General features: G+C 48.7%; 1 protein-coding gene across 2 annotated transcripts in view; it reads left to right on the forward strand.

Moving 5' to 3' along the window:
* SELENOP (selenoprotein P) overlaps positions 1-19,104 on the forward strand; it is a 60,714-nt gene that overhangs the window by 27,123 nt on the left and 14,487 nt on the right. For both annotated transcript variants that reach the window (XM_033932015.1, XM_033932024.1), the window contains exon 4: positions 2,517-2,634. In XM_033932015.1, the coding sequence (XP_033787906.1) occupies positions 2,517-2,634 (118 nt within the window). The remainder of the gene's footprint in view (positions 1-2,516; positions 2,635-19,104) is intronic.

Consider the following 19,104-nt stretch of genomic DNA (forward strand, 5'->3'; position numbering starts at 1 on the left):
TCTTCACCCTTGAGGTCCCTACTTCTAATTTATACCGGATCATGTTGTGATCACTGTTGCCTAGTGGCCCTACTACTTTCACCTCCTTTGCAGGTCTGCCTAGTCCTTTGAGGATTAGATCGAGAGTGGCGTTCCCTCGCGTTGGTTCCTTGACTAGCTGTTCCATGAAGCAGTCCCTCACAGCCTCTAGGAATTCCTCTTCCCTTGCGCAGTTGGAGTGACCAATACTCCAGTCGATCCCCGGGTAGTTGAAGTCCCCCATCACCATCACAATTCCGCTTTTGCATTCCCGTCTCAATTCTGCTTCCAGGTCATGGAGGTTTGCTTCTGGTTTTCCAGGTGGGCGATAGTACAGCCCCACTTTTGTGTCAGCTCCATTTTTCCCTTTTAATTTGACCCATAGTGATTCCAATCCTTCTGCCTTTGCTGCCGTATCCATCCTGGCCGAGTGGATAGAGTCCCTTACATATAGTGCTATTCCTCCACCCTTCTTGCAAGTCCTGTCTCTCCTATAGAGTTTGTACCCTGGCAGTACCACGTCCCATTTGTTGTCTTCTGTCCACCATGTTCCTGTGATTCCAATTATGTCTAGGTCCTCTCTTTTGGCCATGATCTCCAGTTCTCCCATTTTGGTCCTTAGGCTCCTTGCATTGGCGTATAGGCAATTTAAGTCCTGCTGCTTTTTCTCGCGATTTGTTTCTCTTGCTGTCCCCCTCAAGGGCTGCCATCCCCTGAAATTTGTTTTGATCCTCCTCTCCTTGTGGTGCGATCTTATCCATGCACAAGGGGTTGGTGGGTCAGTGGAGCCACAGGGCCTTCATCTATTATGGAAAGTACTGTCCATATGGATTAAAGATTTTACCTATCATGATCTTGAGAAATTTTTGGACAGTTTGTCTAAGGTATCCATTCTGGTAGAAAGTGTATTGTAGGAACTCCATTTTAATTTTGGGTTTTCTTTTTTTAATTTATGCAATTTTCATTTTACAATGACAAATCAGTCAACAAAAATTATACAATGTAGTCAGAAATCATATTTCTAAGAACCATTAAGTTCTTCCAATTTTATAATAATCAAGGAAAATAAATCACTTCATTGTTACTTAGGGCTCCTTTTACTAAGCTGCGATAGCGAAGCTGCGATAGCGTTTTAGAACGTTAGCGTGCGCTAAACCCACACTACGCGGCTAGAACTTATGCCAACTCAATACTGGCGTTAGCGTCTAGCGTGCGCTAAAACCGCTATCACAGCTTAGTAAAAGGAGCCCTTAGTTTACAATCTTGGGAAAAGGAGCTAAAAGAAACACATAACTATAATATAAACTGGTAATTTTGAGGAAAATAAAGATGGAGATTGAAGCATTTCTAGAAAAATCCCTAGAGCATAATGAAGTCAGTTCTCATGGTGTACTTGTTACCACTTGTCCTTTACCAGCAAAACATATCTTGTCTTAGTATGAGTAACTACACATTTACAAGGGTATCTCAGGATGAAAGTTGCTCCTAAGTTTTTTTGCTGGTTTGGATGCCTTTTATAGATGTCTTACTGATGCGTCTTAGGTCTATAGTACTGAATAATTTGGAAATCTAGTGCTGCTACCCTTTTGATAGGCCCAGACTTGTCCATGTTATTTTGTCTTCACAGATCAGATATGTGTTAACAGTAAAAAGGGTTCTTAGAATTGGAAGGGGTGTTTGTGGTTTATTGGGAGGGAGGGGGGGGGTGGTTGGGTGGGTGGAGAGGAAGGGATATTTGGATAAGACTGTATTGTTTCAAGTATTTGTTCAGTTGACCACCAGACATGGTGGCTGTTTGCCTTTTGGTTATATGAGAAAACTGACTAAATATATTTATAAATAAAGTACAAAATTACTGAACACGTAGACAAACATGGTTAGTAGGATAGAATCAATGTGGTTTCAGCCAAGGGAATTCTTACCTCACCAATCTGCTACTTTGTTTTAGATTTTGACTTTAACCTCAGTGATGCCTCAGATATCTGCATATTCAAAAGTAAAAGCAATATTAATCAAAATAGCCATAAACCAAAAATATCTAGCTATTCTTTAGTGACTTTTTATTTTCATAGAATAGCTGTCTAGCTTGATATAAAGTGATCATTGCTAGGTAGAATCATTTTGGATTCAGCATTTGGAGGGCTCTCAATCTCAACACCTCCTGCTGCTGAAGATAGCTAGGCCATCTAGTGCTATGTTCCCATTCTAGACAGATAGCTGATGAATTGGATCTAGAGTTGACTTTTGAGGGAAGGGTTGGATTGGGATGCCATGGAAGGAGCTCTTAAAATCTTTGGAGAGGATCAGAATAAAGATGACCCAGTATGGTAATTGTAATGGCTAATTGAGATATTTGGCAAAATAAATGAATTTGATTACATTTTTATGATTTTCCTTACATTGAAGTTTCAAGTGTTTAATATATTCTATTCTATTTATGTTTAGTATTAATTTATTCTTAAAATTGTTTTCTTAAATGTGTAAAATCTTTTGTTTAGGTGTGGCCGTCTAGTGTATCATCTTGGTCTGCCCTACACCTATCTGACATTTCCATATGTAAAGGATTCTATAAGGATTGCATACTGTGAAAGTAAATGTGGGAACTGCTCTTACACGGTAATTTCTTAACCATTCTGATGTTTTGGTGTTACCTCTTTTTTCCTAGTAAAAGTATTTATTTTCTATACATTCAATTCAAATCATTAAACCTTATAAGGTCAGAGTGCAGGTGGTTCTCATGTTTCCCTCAGGCCATCATAACCTAGTCAGTTTGAAAGAAAGACACATGTACTACTACTACTTATCACTTATATAGCGCTGAAAGGCATATGCAGCGCTGTACATTGACATTTATATACGGTCCCTGCTTGGATGAGCTTAAAATCTAACTTGTACAAACATGACATATAGGGTTGGGACTGCAGAACCCAAGGTGAGAGGAGTTAGGAGTCAAAAGCACTCAAAGAAGTGGGCTTTTAACTGGCCTTGAACAGTGCCAGAGACGGAGCCCACTGTAGATATTCAGTTAGTTTGTTCCAAGCATACAGTGCAGCAAAGCTCCACACAGTATCTTATAGACCTCTATCACATTAATTTTTTAAAATGTATAAACCGCTTAAATCTAAAATACATAAGTTATAAAAAGTCATAACAGCTGTCTCTTCTCCATGTTGAAGTGCCCAAGCCTCTTTAGCATAAGAACAGCCATACTGGGTCAGGCCAATGGTTCATTTAGTCCAGTATCCTGTTTCCACGGTGGCCAATCCAGGTCACAACTACCTGGCAAAAACCTAAATAGTAGCAACATTCTATGCTACCGCTCTCAGGGCAAGCAGTGGCTTCCCCTATGTCTGTCTCATGTAATGGAATTTTAGAAATGATGTACAATGTCCAGGTCAGGACATCTCAAGTTCCACTAATATCTTAGATCTGCCCACACACCGTACAGCTTGTTCTATAACAGAAGGGAAAATGGACCTGTATGTGCTTTATGCATATCCATTCTAAAAGTATAAATTAGTAATGGGGTACAACAGGAACAAGTTTCTTTGTGACAGAACATTTAGGTTATGAAATGGCAACACAAAATATTTATGTCAGTCATTTTAGAAACATATTTGTTTTCCAAAACTCTCAAAAGTCCGGTATCTGTTGCCAGTTTCACTGGTGGTAGGGGAATTAATGAAATGATTTTGCCTAATCCCTTCAGTGAAGTGCTGCTCAACAGGAACATTTTCCTGACATCTAGATGTCCTTGGTAATAGTCTTATACCCAATGTTCCTCTCTTTGGAAAAGGAGTATAAATATCCCTATTATCCCAGGACAAGCAGGCATGATATTCTCACATGTGGGTGACGTCATCTACGGAGCTCCAGCGCGGACAGCTTTTCAAGCAAACTTGATTGAAGTTTCAAGTTTGCACACTGCACCACGCATGTGCTAGCCTTCTTGCCCACTAGAGGGCGCATCCCCACCTCGTGGTCCTCAGTTCAATTTCATCCGCGGAGCCAGAAGCCCTGTGGATAATTGTGCTCTCTAATTGCCTTCTGTCGCCGCGACTGTGTACGTTTTTTCGACGCGGTCGCTGCGTGTATCTTTCTTTCTTTCTTTGTTTTTCCTTTTAGTTAAAAAAAAAAAAAAAAAAAAGTTTCCTTTTTCCGTCGCTCCGGGGGCTCCCGGTAGCCACGGCCGTGGAACCTCGTTTGTTCCCGGCCACGTTTTGGGCCCATGTCCCGGCCTGTTACGGGTTTTAAAAAGTGCGGTCGTTGTGACCGACTCCTTTCTATAACAGACCCTCATCTGTGCTGTTTACGGTGCTTGGGGCCCCAGCACCCGACAGACGCGTGTGCCAAGTGTGCCACCTTCCAAACGTGGGCTCTCACGCGCCGTAAGGCCCGCATGGCGGAACTTTTCTCCGTCGAGTCCCCGTCGGGGAAGGCCTCGAGTTCGGCCTCGGCTTCGGCCCCGGCCCCGGCATTGACCTCGACCTCGGCCTCGACCTCGGCTTCGGGGCCCTCGGCTTCGCCTCGACCCTCGATGCCATCGAAGCAGGTGGCCTCGTCCAAGCAAGCCTCGGGTAAGTCTCCACTTCCCTCCTCAGCTCCAGGATCATCCAAGAAGCCATCCTCGGGCTCTTCGACGGCGGGAGGGTCCGCCTCCGCCCAGCCCAAGGTGTCCAAGTCGACCGCCCCGAGGGAATACTCGAGACCGAGGTCGCCCTCTGAGGAGCGTCAACAGGTGTTGCCGCCGGGGATGTCAATCCCGGCGTTCCAGGACTTGCTCCGGGCGTTGATCGCCTCGGAGCTGACCGGGGTCATTGAGCACCTGCAGCAGGCTTCGGCCTCGACTGCTTCGGTCTCGGCTGCCCCGCAGTTGGCGACCTCGGCCTCGGGTACCGGGGCTTCGGCTCCCGAGGCACCTACGGCCTCGACCTTGGCGTTGCCCTCGGACCCGGCTTCGATGGGACAGCCGGAGCGTAGCGTGCGCCAACGCGACAAGGTGCGCCGGGTGCGGAGGATCTCGTCTTCGTCCTCAGAGTCCTCGCGAGGTTCATCGCCTTCGGGCAAGCCTCGGGCGAGGCGCCGTCCGAGGAAGGCCAAGCGGTCTCGGGCCTCACCTCGGAGGCGCGGTCGCTCGTCGCCGGCCAGGGGCGAGACCTTACGGGTGCGGGACCTCCGTGTGGATAACCCCAGCCTGTTTCGGTCCCCTGTCAGGGAGAGTTCCCGTGCTTCCTCGCCGGGGCGGAAGGGACGGGCTTCGATACCCCGGACCCCGGGGGGCTCCCCCAGGGGTTCCTTTAGGCAGGCTCGGTCTCCGACCCCTTCGAGGTCACAGGACTGTGCCTCATTGGGATCGGGGTCGGGTAGGGAGCCGAGGTACTCCCTCGAGGCCTCTTCCTTCGGCTCGGCGGGGAAGTCTCGGTCACCCTCTCCTCCTGCTAGACCTTCATCTTTTACGAAGTTTGTGCAGGACATGGCGGGGGCTTTGGGTGTGGACTTGTTAGAGGGGTCCCATTACACCAAGGAGTTTTTGGAGGAGCAGGATCGGGGGTCGCCTCAGAACATTTTACGGGGCTTGGTCTGGGATCACGTCCGACGCTTGGGTGCTCCGGACCATCTCAGAGGGCTATTCGTTAAACTTCTCTGTGCAGCCTCCAGACATGCCCCCCAGAGCTTGCCCGCAGTCTCGGAGCCAGTTGACCCTTCTCCTGATCGAGGCAAGGGCCTTGTTGAGCCTCCGCGCAGTAGAAATGGTGCCTCTCGATCAGAGGGGGCGGGGGTTTTACTCCCGTTACTTTTTGGTCCCGAAAAAGACCGGGGACTTGCGCCCCATTTTGGACCTCCGGAGGCTCAACAAGTGCCTAGTCCGGGAGAAGTTCCGTATGCTGTCACTTCCGATTTTATATCCACTCTTGGAAGCAGGGGATTGGATGTGCTCCCTCGACTTGAAGGAAGCATATACCCATGTTCCGGTGCATCCCGCTTTCCGCAAGTTTTTGCGGTTCCAAGTGGGAGATTTGCACCTTCAGTATCGGGTTCTTCCCTTTGGTCTGGCGTCGTCCCCTCGGGTGTTCACCAAGTGTATGGTGGTGGTCGCAGCGGCCCTGCGCTCTCGGGGGCTGCAGGTCTTTCCCTACCTGGACGATTGGCTGATCAAGGCCCCGACCAGGGAGGGGGTTATCTTAGCGACCCAACAGACTATCAGTTTACTTCAACGCCTGGGGTTCGAGGTGAACTTTCCCAAGTCTCAGTTGTGTCCGGCACAGTCTCTCCAGTTTATTGGGGCCGTGCTGGACACGGTTCGCCTCCGCTCTTTCCTCCCTCCTCTTCGGCGGGAGGCCTTGCTTCGGTTGAGTCGCCACTGTCGGAAGCAATCGGTGGTGTCGGCTCAGCACATGATGATTCTGCTGGGCCACATGGCATCGACGGTTCACGTCACTCCCTTCGCCCGCTTGCATCTGAGGCTCGCTCAGTGGACTCTGGCCTCTCAGTGGCGGCAGGATCGCGATCCAGTCTCTTGCCCGATAACTGTGACTCCTTCTTTGAGGCAATCGCTCCGTTGGTGGACCAACTCTTCCAATCTTTCCGGGGGTTTGCTGTTTCTCGTTCCTCCGTGCAGCAAGGTCCTGACCACGGACTCCTCAGAGTACGCGTGGGGGGCACATCTGGACGGTCTGCGGACGCAGGGTCTGTGGTCGGCCGAGGACCGTCGGTGCCACATCAATGTGTTGGAGCTTCGCGCCATCTTTCTGGCTGCGCGAGCTTTCGTCCACCTGCTGCACGATCAGGTGGTGCTCGTGCGAACCGACAACCAGGTGGCGATGTACTATGTCAACAAACAAGAGGGAACGGGCTCTTGGCCTCTGTGCCAGGAGGCTCTTCGTCTTTGGGAATGGGCGGTATCCCAGAACATATTCCTGCGTGCAGTTTACATTCAGGGAGAGCAGAACCGTCTGGCGGACAAACTCAGTCGTCTTCTCCAGCCGCACGAGTGGTCTCTGAACTCCCGGGTTCTGCGCGAGGTTTTCGACCGCTGGGGGACGCCCCAGGTGGATCTGTTTGCCTCCCCGGAAACCCGCAAACTTCCCCTCTACTGTTCTCGGATGTACTCCCGGGACCGTCTCGAGGCGGATGCTTTTCTGCTCGACTGGGGGGGGAGGTTCCTTTATGCGTTCCCTCCTTTTCCTCTGATCTTGAGAACGCTGGTACATCTCAAATCGACCGGAGCCACTATGATCCTCATTGCACCTCGTTGGCCCAGACAGCACTGGTTTTCCCTGCTTCTTCAGCTCAGTGTCAGGGAACCTCTACTTCTGCCTGTATTTCCCTCTCTGCTGTCTCAGAGTCGGGGTTCACTGTTACATCCCAATCTTCAGTCTTTACATCTGACCGCTTGGTTCCTCTCCCCCTGACTTCGATCCCGGTGTCTCAGGCGGTGAGGGAGATTTTGGAAGCCTCTCGCAAAGTCTCGACTCGGCGTTGTTATGCCCAAAAGTGGACCAGATTTTCATCCTGGTGTTCATTGAACCATCTGGACCCGAGTTCGGTTCCCGTGTCTTCGGTACTGGACTATTTATTGCATCTGTCTAAGTCAGGCCTGAAGACAACTTCCATTCGGGTGCATCTCAGTGCCATTGCGGCGTTCCATCGGCACCTCGAGGGTCGTTCCCTCTCTCTTCATCCTCTGGTTACTCGTTTCATGAGGGGTTTAGTGAATGTCCATCCTCCTCTGAAACCTCCTCCGGTGGTTTGGGATCTTAATGTGGTCTTGGCTCAGCTGATGAAGCCGCCTTTTGAGCCTATCGACAAATCTCATCTTAAGTTTCTCACTTGGAAAGTGGTCTTTTTGGTTGCGCTCACGTCCGCTCGTCGGATTAGTGAACTGCAGTCCTTGGTTGCGGATCCTCTTTTCATGGTGTTTCATCATGATAAGGTGGTTCTTCGCACCCATCCTAAATTTTTGCCTAAGGTTGTGTCTGATTTCCACCTCAATCAGTCCATTGTCCTTCCAGTATTTTTCCCAAAGCCCCACTCTCATCCTGGTGAGGTGGCGCTTCATACGCTTGACTGTAAGAGGGCGTTGGCCTTTTATCTCCAACGTTCCAAGTCTTATCGGAAGGTTCCTCAATTGTTTTTGTCCTTTGACCCTAATCGTTTAGGACACCCGGTTTCAAAGCGCACCTTGTCAAACTGGTTAGCTGCTTGTATTTCTTTTTGCTACGCTCAGGCTGATCTCCCGCTTTCGGGTCGAGTCACGGGGCATAAGGTCCGAGCGATGGCAGCTTCGGTTGCTTTCCTCCGATCCACGCCTATGGAGGACATTTGTAAAGCTGCCACTTGGTCTTCGGTTCATACGTTCACCTCCCACTACTGTCTGGACACTTTGTCCAGAAACGACGGCCGGTTTGGCCAGTTGGTGTTACGTAATCTGTTTTCCTAAATTGCCATCCTCCCTCCTGCCCTTTTTTGGTTGGCTTGGAGGTCACCCACATGTGAGAATATCATGCCTGCTTGTTCTGGGATAAAGCACAGTTACTTACCGTAACAGGTGTTATCCAGGGACAGCAGGCATATATTCTCACAACCCGCCCTCCTCCCCGGGGATGGCTTTTATCTTTGCTTGATATGGAACTGAGGACCACAAGGTGGGGATGCGCCCTCTAGTGGGCAAGAAGGCTAGCACATGCGTGGTGCAGTGTGCAAACTTGAAACTTCAATCAAGTTTGCTTGAAAAGCTGTCCGCGCTGGGGCTCCGTAGATGACGTCACCCACATGTGAGAATATATGCCTGCTGTCCCTGGATAACACCTGTTACGGTAAGTAACTGTGCTTTCTAGACCTACCCTAGTTTCACCGACAACATGCCCAGACCACATACCCTTGCCATGTAGTTGTCCTTTACAACTTTATATCCTAGCTTTGTAAGATTTGAATTTAAATGTTCATGCACTGTGAACATTTAAATGCTGGATTCTTTGTAGATTGGCATGGGAAATGCAGGCACACTTTAGGGTGACATCATCCAATGTTGCCAAGGTATCCAGAATTCTCCTCCAGATGATCATCACTCTTTTTTTTTTTTTAAGAATGGCCACACAGGAGTTCTTGTGTTGGGTCAGACAAACTATCGGCGTTCAATATAGCTTATCCATGGGCAAGGTCAGACCCTCCTTCCTCCTCACAGAGTTATTTTGTCTTGTCAGTTTTAACCCACAACTTATTTTCAGCTTGCCATCTTTACTTTGGCTTTCTTTTTGTTGTCTCTTCTCGTCTCCCATGCTGGCACCTCAGAAACAGAAAGCAAGTTCAGCCTCTCTTCCCTTTCCCTCAATCTTCCAGGTCTTGATTGGGATACATTAGTCTTTGCTGAGTCCTTCAGAATAGTTTCCCTCTTGAACTAGCAATGCATATTAGAGCTTATTACCTCTCAGTGGAATCACAGCTTTACTTCAGTCCCTTCTATTTCAGAAATGACCACCTCTTTGAGACTGCTTTCAATTCCTAACTCCTCTCACCTTGGGTTCTGCATCCTTAACCCTATATATGTCATGTCTGTCTGTCCAAGTTAGATTGTAAGCTTTTCTGAGCAGGGACCATCTATTAAATGTCAAAATGTACAGCGCTGCATATGCCTTTCAGCGCTATATCAAATTTCAAGTTTATTAAAAATTTGTCATACCACCTTATCATAGATTTCAAGGTGGATGTACAATAAAATCAAAGGAAAAACACAAAATAAGCCTAAGAAAGCTAAACTAACTGAACATCAAACAAGACAATAAGACAAACTAAACAAAATTAAATAAATTGGAACAAGAGGGAGAGGGGGAGAACTACAATATTATTAAAGGAAAGAAAAGAGAGAGGGAAAAACACAAAAGGAAGGGGGAACGACAAATCGGTCCAAAGGCAAGGATTAAGTAAAATTTAAAATATCCTTACAAGGACAGTTAAACTTGGAAAGCATTCTTAAAAATGAACATTTTAAGGGAGGATTTGAATTTATCTAGGGATGCTGTCTCTCTCTTAAAGAGTTTGGAATAGAATTCCAAACAGAGGGGACGACAACTGAAAAAATAGAATTTCTCCTGGTATTGTCTCAATGATGGAATTGCTAACAAATTTTGGTCAGTTGTACGGAAGATGCGTGGTGGGGAGTATGGAATAAGTAGTCTATTGATGAATTCCGGCTGTTCTGTTTTCCTTGTTTTAAACGTCAGCAATACTGTTTTATAAATAAGACGGTGATCAATAAGGAGCCAATGAGCTCTAATTAGGAGAGGAATGACATGGTCAAACTTCTTGGCTTTGAAGATGATTTTAACAGCAGTGTTCTGGATTATCTGAAGGCATCTGATCTCTTTCTTGGTGATTCCGTGATATAAGGCATTTCCGTAGTCCAGACAGGAAATGACCAGAGAGTGAATGAGAATATTAAGAGCAGAATGGTCAAGAAGTTTAGCTAGTGAATGGATCATGCGAAGGTGGTAAAAGCATTTCTGAACAATTGTACTTATGTGATCATGGAAGGTGAGATTCTTATCGAACATAATTCCTAGAAGCTTGAGTGTATTGATCGATTGAATCGGTGTTGATCTGAATTTTATGGGAGAAAGTAGAGAAGAGCCTTTCTTTAATGGAAAAATCATAGTTTTGGTTTTATTCACATTGAGTGACAACATATTAGAGTTAAGCCATTCACCTATTTTTTTTTTTTCCAGTTTTTCATTAATGGTGGTGATGTCTTCTGAATTTTACAAGTTAATGGAATGGATTAGCTGGATGTTGTTGGCGTAGGCATAAACAGTAAATCCAATTGACTGAGTGTGATCAGAGGGGCCAGAAAGATGTTAAATAGATGATAAATTTTAGTAATAAATGATCACTCCTGTTCTGCATGGGCTGAGGGAAGAAACTGTTACTCAGTTTTCTCTAAAAAGGAAAGAGAAGCAAGCATACTTCTCATAGGGATTTGGTCCCCTGATTCATTCTAAGACTAATAGGGACATTTTCAAAACAAAAACATTAAAAAATCGGCAACTGAATGTTTTTCTCTGCAAAACATCCAATTACAGTACTAATAATCGAAACAAAGAAGTTATGGTTACAGGTGGCACATTTATGGGGGTAGGATTTGGGTGGGTTTTGGTGGATTCACACCGTCCACCATAACTGTAGTGGTCAGTGTCTTATGGGCTTGTGTCTTTCTCTCAGTGGTGCATTAGCACATCCAGCCAGGCTACTTAAGATGCTCTACTAACCTTTCCAATACCAGATGCTGCTATTCTACAGATAGGTATGTACTGTTTTATTCATATTTTTTGGGAGGGGTGTGAGTCCATCAAAATCCTACTATACTGTCATATAAGTGCCACCTGCAGCCATAAGGGCTATTAGTGTGGGAGACAGGTGGATATAGATGGTTATGGGGAGCATTTTGGAGGGATCAAAATGGGGGGAAGGTATGTGAGATGTACATCTGGCACCCTTTATGTGTCACCCTTTATGGTTCCCCACTGTTCTACTGGGATGTCTATGTGGCCAGTTCATTACAATGCTGGCCCCTCCCATGTCTAAGGACTCCTTTTATTAAGCTGCGCTAGCGGTTTTAGTGCACGCGCTAGATGCTAACGCCAGCATTGAGTTGGTGTTAGTTCTTGGCGCGTAGCGCGAGGTTAGCATGCACAAAAAACGCTAGCGCACCTTAGTAAAATAAGCCCTACATGTTGCTGATTTGGACATTTATATGGTTGAAAATGGTAAATAAAGTTAAACATCCTGGCAGCCAAGATGTTCAAGTAGGGAGCTTTTTATTTGGATGTCCCATTCTAAAATTGCCATTTCTTTGCCTCTGACTTTGAATGTTTGACTTAGATGTCCTATTAAAAATGGACCACCAAGTCTGTTTCTGGTGTTAAGTAGCATGATAAAAAAATTAATTTGGTTCTAACTCTCCTTATTGTAAAGTAAGAAAATAGCACACCACTTCTGCTTCATTAACACATTGTGTCACCCCTCTTTCCCCCCAAATCTAGTAAAGAGAAATGAGGTAATAGAAACATGACAGATAAAGGCCAACTGGCACATCCAGGCTACCCTTCTGCAGTATCCACTATCTCCTCCTCTCCCCAAGAGATCCCACATTTTCTTGAATTCAGACAGTCCTTGTCTCCGCCACATCCACTGGGAGACTATTCCATGCATCTACCACCCTTTCTGTAAAAAAGTATTTCCTCAAATTATTCCTGAGCCTATTACCTCTTAACCTTATTCTACGCCCTCTCACTCTGGAGTTTCCTTTCAATTGAAAGACTCGCCTCATGTGCATTTATGCCACATAGGTATTTAAATGTCTCTGTCATATCTCCCCCTCTCCCACCTTCATGCAAAAGTTTACATATTGAGATCTTTAAGTCTGTCCCCGTATGTCTTATGGTGCAGACCATCAACCATTTTTGTAGCTTACTCTGGACTGACTCCATCCTGTTTATCTTTTTGAAGGTGCAGTCTCCAGAATTGTACACAATATTCTAAATGTCTCACTAGAGTCTTATACAGGGATATCAATACCTCCTTTTTCCAACTGACCATTCCTCTCCCTATGCACCCAATCATCCTTCTAGCTTTCGCCATCACCTAAGGGATGCTTCTGCTCCTCTTTTACTCTTCTGCTTCAGGGGTAGCATTTCAGCCAGACCAGCCAATATTTTAATTGCTTTCAAAAACTAGTTCAAGATAGAGCTGCCTTCTTGGAGGGATAGAGGGTTCTGCCTTCCAATATCATTCCCTCTATCCAACCCATATCAAGCTATATAAGTCAGCTTTAAACCCTTTCCCTCTGATTGCCCTGTATCATCCAGAAGTAATTGGTTGCCCATCTCCTCATTCTGGGGAACCTCTAGACTCTTCCTTAGGCTTTCAGTGTTCTAAAAACTGCAACCACATTCCAATAAAGGATTCTTCCATCTTCCATCAAGCACCTCCACTGGGCCAGGATCTCTCTGCTTCAGATAAGCAGATACATATTCATACCCTAAATTTCTTTAAAAGCTTTTTCTTTTATTCATGAACCAAATAAGAATGACTTTCACTCAATTCTTCAATCTTGTAGTGTCTTTTAGAAGGTTGTTGTTTTACTAGTGCATCATTCTTCAAGACTCACATTTCAACTTTATTTAATATACTGCAAATAAGAAAACCAAAGTTTATGTACAAATTAAAATAGGGAAACGAGAACAATGAAAAACACATATAGGAGCCTAATTTACAATATTTAGTATAAAACAAAAAAAATCTAAAAATAAGAATTTAAACTAATTCATTATACTAAGATACAATAGGAGGGGGCAAATGTGAAAATATAGACAACACAGTAATAAAGAAACTACTGAGAATAGGAATGCTTTCACAAAAAGAAAGAAATCTCGGTGAATCTGGAAACTGTACTAAGCCAAATTGACAAGTTAAAAAGTGATAAATTGTCTGGACCGGATGGTATATATCCCAGGGTACTAAAAGAACTCAAACATGAAATTGCTGACCTGCTGTTAATGATCTGTAACTTGTCACTAAAATCATCTGTAGTACCTCGAAATTGGAGGGTGACCAATGTTACGCCAACTTTTAAAAAGGGCTCCAGGGGAGATTCGGGAAATTACAGACCGGTAAACATCACTTCAGTGCCAAGCAAAATGGTAGAAACGATTATCTAATATAATAAAATGGTAGACGCGCATGCGCACTAAAAAAACGTGTTCCCTGAGATGTCCCGAAAATACGAGTGCGCATGCGCGCCTACAACGTCACCACAGCCTGCTCTCCGTCTCCACCTCGCGCCGCTGCAGGCCCCACACTCGCAACTCACACATCCACTGCAGCCTAGCAACTCCGACCACAACATTCCACCCTCAACCGCCTATGCCGGCTCAGGCTGGCGCGTTGAGGAGTCGGAATGCAGACCCACTGTGCAACGAGCCTCTGCCACGGTCCCGGGTTCCTCTCAGCCTACCCTTCTCGCGGTCTGGCCGGCTACCTTAGTCCTTTGCCGCCGCCGCCACCCCCTTCCCTTCCCTACCCGCGGTCGACAAAACTCTTGCCTCCAGCAGCCGACGCAGCACTGTAAACACGCTGCTTCGCGGACTCTACTGCCTTCATTTGCTCTTCCGTTTCTCTGATGACGTCATCAGGGACATGGAAGAGCAAATCGGGGCAGTAGAGGCCGCGAAGCAACGTGTTTACAGTGCTGCAGCGGCTACTGGAGGCAAGAGGTTTGTCGACCGCGGGAAAGGAAGGGGGTGGCGGCGGTGGCAAGGGACTAGGGGAGCTGGCCAGACCGCGAGAAGAGAAAATCGCGTGGGCCACGAAGAGACAGGGAGGAACTGGAGCTGGAGAGGGAAAGGGGCCTGCTTTGGGGAAGGGCTGTGCTTGGAGGCAGACAGCTTTGCTTTGGGGGGAGACAGAAGGGGGGGCCACGGAGACACAGTCAGGGAGGAACTGGAGGGCCAGAGGGAAAGGGGTCTGCTTTGGGGGAGGGGTGTGCTGGGAGGTAGATAGCTTTGCTTGGGGGGGGGGAAAAAATGGGGGGCCACGGAGAGACAGTCAGGGAGGAATTGGAGGGGTAGAGGGAAAGGGGTCTGCTTTGGGGGGGAGGGGTGTGCTGGGAGGCAGACAGCTTTGCTTGGGAGGGGAGACAGAAGGGGGACCACGGAGACACTGTCAGGGAGGAATTGGCAGGGTAGAGGGAAAGGGAGCTGCTTCGGGGGGGAGGGGTGTGCTGGGAGGCAGATCATTTTGCTTAGGGGGGGAAGACAGAAGGGGGGCTACGGAGAGACAGGGAGGAACTGGAGGGGGAGAGGGAAAGGGGGCTGCTTTCTAGCACCCGTTAATGTAACGGGCTTAAAGACTAGTAAAAAATAAAATTGTGGAACATGTAGACAAATATGAATTAATGAGAGAGTTAGCATGGGTTCAGCCAAGAGATATCTTGCCTCACCAATTTGCTTGACTTCTTTGAAGGTGTGAATAAACATGTGGATAAAAGTGAGCCAGTCGATGTAGTGTATCTAGATTTTCAGGAAGCTTTTGATAAAGTTCCTCATGAGAGGCTCCTGAGAAAATTAAAGAGTCATGGGATAGATGGCAAAGTTCATTTGTAGATTAGGAATTGGTTATCAGATAGAAAACAGAGGGTAGGGTTAAATGGTAATTTTTCTCATTGGAGGAGAGTAAACAGTGGAGTACCACAGGGGTCTGTACTGGGACCGGTGCTATTTAACTTACTTATAAATGATCTAGAAATTGGAATGACAATTGAGGTGATTAAATTTGCCGATGACACTAAACTGTTCAAATTTGTTAAAACGCATGCGGATTGTGAAAAATTGCAGGCAGACCTTAGGAAATTAGAAGATTGGGTGTCCCAAGTGGTAGATGAAATTTAATGTGGACAAATGCAAAGTGATGCACATTGGGAAGAATAACCTGAATCACAGTTACCAGATGCTAGGATCCACCTTTGGAGTTAGTGCCCAAGAAAAGGATCTGGGTATCATCGTAGACAATATTACATTACATTACGGATTTCTATTCCGTAATGTAATATAATATTATCCCAGGACAAGCAGGCATGATATTCTCACATGTGGGTGACGTCATCTACGGAGCCCCGATGCGGAAGCATTTTCAAGCAAACTTGATTGAAGATTTAAGTTTGCTCTACTGCTCCACGCATGCGTGCCTTCCTGCTCCACTAGGGGGTGCATCCCCTCGTGGTCTCCAGTTCAAAATTTTCCGCGAGCCTAGAAGCCGTGTTTTTCAGGCTCTGCCCCAACTGCCTTCTAGCACCGCGATTTTTTTCTTGTTTTTTCACGATTAAGTCGCTGTGCGCGAATTCTTTACCTTTTTACTTGATTCCTGCTTCGTTTTCGACGACCCGGAGGCTTCCGGGTCCCCGTGGCCGCGTGGCTAACCGAGCCGCGGCTACTTTCGATTTAATGTCCCGGCCTTTGACCGGCTTTAAAAAGTGCACCCGGTGCGAGCGGCTTCTTTCTCTCACAGATCCGCATCGCCGGTGCATCCTCTGTCTGGGGGCGGCTCATCCAACCGACTCCTGCCCCCAGTGCGCTATTTTCCAAAACCGGGCCCTCCGCCGAAGAAAAGCCCGCATGGCGGACCTCTTCACCCCGGACCAACCTCGGCCTCGAGGTCGGCCTCGGCCCCGGCCTTGACCTCGGCCCCGGATACCTCGGCATCGCCTCGAGACTCGACCCCGAAGCCCTCGGGACAACAGAAAGCCTCGGCTCCGGGTAAGTCCCCTCTTCCCTCTTCAGGTTCTGTACCAGCGAAGAAGCCAGCCTCGGGGACAACGTCGACGCGTGGCGGAAGCCCCATGCTTTCAGCCCCGTCTAAGCCCTCCAAGCCTTCGGGCCGTGCCTCCACCACACGGGAATACTCTGATACGAGGTCGCCCCCGGTGGAGTGCACCGAGGCAGTGGACATGCCTTCGATGCTGTCCGTGCCCGTCTTCCAGGACCTACTCCGAGCGATGATCACGTCGGAGCTGTCCGCTGCAATGGCCCAGTTTCAATCGGCCTCGACCTCGAATGTGCCAGACCAGCCTGAGCCTCGCACCGAACAACCTCGAGGAAAGGTGCGCAATCCTCGCCGCATCCCATCCTCCTCGGACTCCTCGCCGAGGCGCCCGAGACGTTCCCCCTCCGCAGACCGCCGAGGGGCAAAACGTCGGGCAAAAACGACAGAAACCCCGAACCGCCGTACCTCCAAGAAGGCCCGAGGTTCACCAACCCTACGAGGCCGTTCTCCCACACCTCGTACGGGACCACTAAGGGTGGCTGAGTTATCACTCTCCAACCCGCACATCCTCCGAACGCCCCCTCGGAGGTATTCCCCGAGGGAGCCCGGATCGAGGTCACCAATCCGACATCGATCGGTACCCCTAACTCCGGCATCGTCTCCGAGGGGCTCCTCGAGACGCCGAAGATCGACAACCCCGGAACACTCTCACAGTGCTTCCCCAGCCTCGGAGCATGGATCAGAGCATGAACCTCGATACTCGAGGGAAGCCTCCCCATCCTTCTCCACCCGACGAAGGTCTCGTTCCCCGACCCCGCACGGGGCCCCGGGGACATCTCGCCCATCCTTCACTCGTTTTGTCCAAGACATGGGCCAAGCATTGGACTTAGACCTCCAGTCCGACTCCAGATACTCTAAGGAGTACCTGGCGGAGCTGGATATGACATCACTGCCCAGAGAGTCCCTCCGATTACCACCTAACCCGGTACTCCAACAGGCCTTCTTCAGGAACCTGGAGACCCCCTACATGGTCACGGCCGTACCCTCCAAAATGGAGGCCAAGTACCGCACAGTACCTTACCCGGGATTCGAGCAACCACAGCTCTCCCACCAATCGCTGCTAGTAGAATTCTCCTTGAAAAAGGCTCACCCGTCCCGGGTCTCAGCAGCGGTCCCCCCAGGCCGGGAAGGCCGAACCCTGGACAAGTTCGGCAGGAGACTATACCAGAATGCAATGATGGCCTCTAGGGTGCAAAGCTACACTTTCACCTTCACATCCTACCTCAAACACCTCATTGGACTATTGAGAGCCTTTGAGACTGACCTACCGGCCTCCCGGCAAGGAACGTTCGGCCTGCTTTTAGAGTCCCTCTCCAACCTGCGCCTTCATCTATTCCACGCGGCCTACGATGGCTTCGAACTCTCCTCCAGAGAAGCAGCCTTCGCTATCGCCATGCGCCGACTAGCTTGGCTGCGCCTGGTCGACATGGACCCCAACTTACAGGACCGTTTGGCTAACCTCCCCTGCGTGGGAAAGGAATTGTTCGATGACACTATCGAGGCAGCTACAAAACGCCTCTCCGAACATGAACGCTCTTTTGCCTCCCTTGTCCGGCAAAAGCCCAAACCGCCAGCGTCCAGGCCCTATAGGGCCCCTCCACGCCGCTACCCACAAAAGTCCACCCCTGTCTTCTCGCGGCCCCCACCCAGGCGTCCGCAAGCCCACCACAGGGCCATGCCCAAGTCCCAACCGCCGGCGACAACCAAACCATCCCCGTCCTTTTGACGGGACCCGCGGAAGGGGCCGGGCCCCCTCCGCCATAGTCCCAGGCCTCCTTCCCATCAGGGGTCGACTCAAAGCCTTTTACCCTCGCTGGGAACAAGCCACGTCGGACGCATGGGTCCTTGGCATGATCTCATCAGGGTACTCTCTCAACTTTCGGGCCACTCCCCCGGACAACCCCCCAGGGAATTGCCCTCCCAACCGGACTCAGCTATCCCTACTCCTCTCCGAAGCTCGAGACCTGCTTCGCCTGAGAGCAGTGGAGAAGGTTCCCCCCGACCAACGGGGGAAGGGCTTCTACTCCCGTTACTTCCTGGTACCGAAAAAAACGGGAGACCTACGCCCAATACTAGACTTGAGACGCCTCAACAAATTCCTGGTACGGGAAAAGTTTCGGATGCTCTCACTACCGACACTTTACCCCCTGATCGACGAGGGCGACTGGCTCTGCTCCCTCGATCTCAAGGAGGCGTACACACATGTCCCAGTGCACCCCGCTCACCGCAAGTTCTTGCGTTTCCAGGTAGGGGACTGGCACCTACAATACCGAGTCCTCCCCTTTGGACTAGCATCATCACCTCGGGTCTTCACCAAGTGCCTCGTGGTGGTAGCAGCAACCTTACGTTCCCAGGGCCTTCAGGTATTCCCCTACCTGGACGACTGGCTAATCAAAGCCCCGTCCAGGGAAGGGGTTATCTCAGCGACCCAACAGACTATTACCTACCTACAAAGTCTGGGGTTCGAAATAAACTTCCCAAAATCTCAACTACGCCCCTCGCAATCCTTACAATTCATCGGGGCCACGCTGGACACGGTTCGCCTCCGTTCCTTCCTCCCCCCTCCACGCCTGGGGACGTTAGTAAGTCTGAGCCGAAGGATCTCCCTGCTGACCTCGGTATCAGCTCGACAGATGATGACCCTCCTGGGCCACATGGCCTCCACCGTCCATGTCACACCCTTCGCCCGCCTCCATCTGAGAATCCCTCAATGGA

The sequence above is a fragment of the Geotrypetes seraphini genome, chromosome 1 (assembly GCF_902459505.1).
Source record: "Geotrypetes seraphini chromosome 1, aGeoSer1.1, whole genome shotgun sequence".
NCBI classification, from domain to species: Eukaryota; Metazoa; Chordata; class Amphibia; order Gymnophiona; family Dermophiidae; genus Geotrypetes; species Geotrypetes seraphini.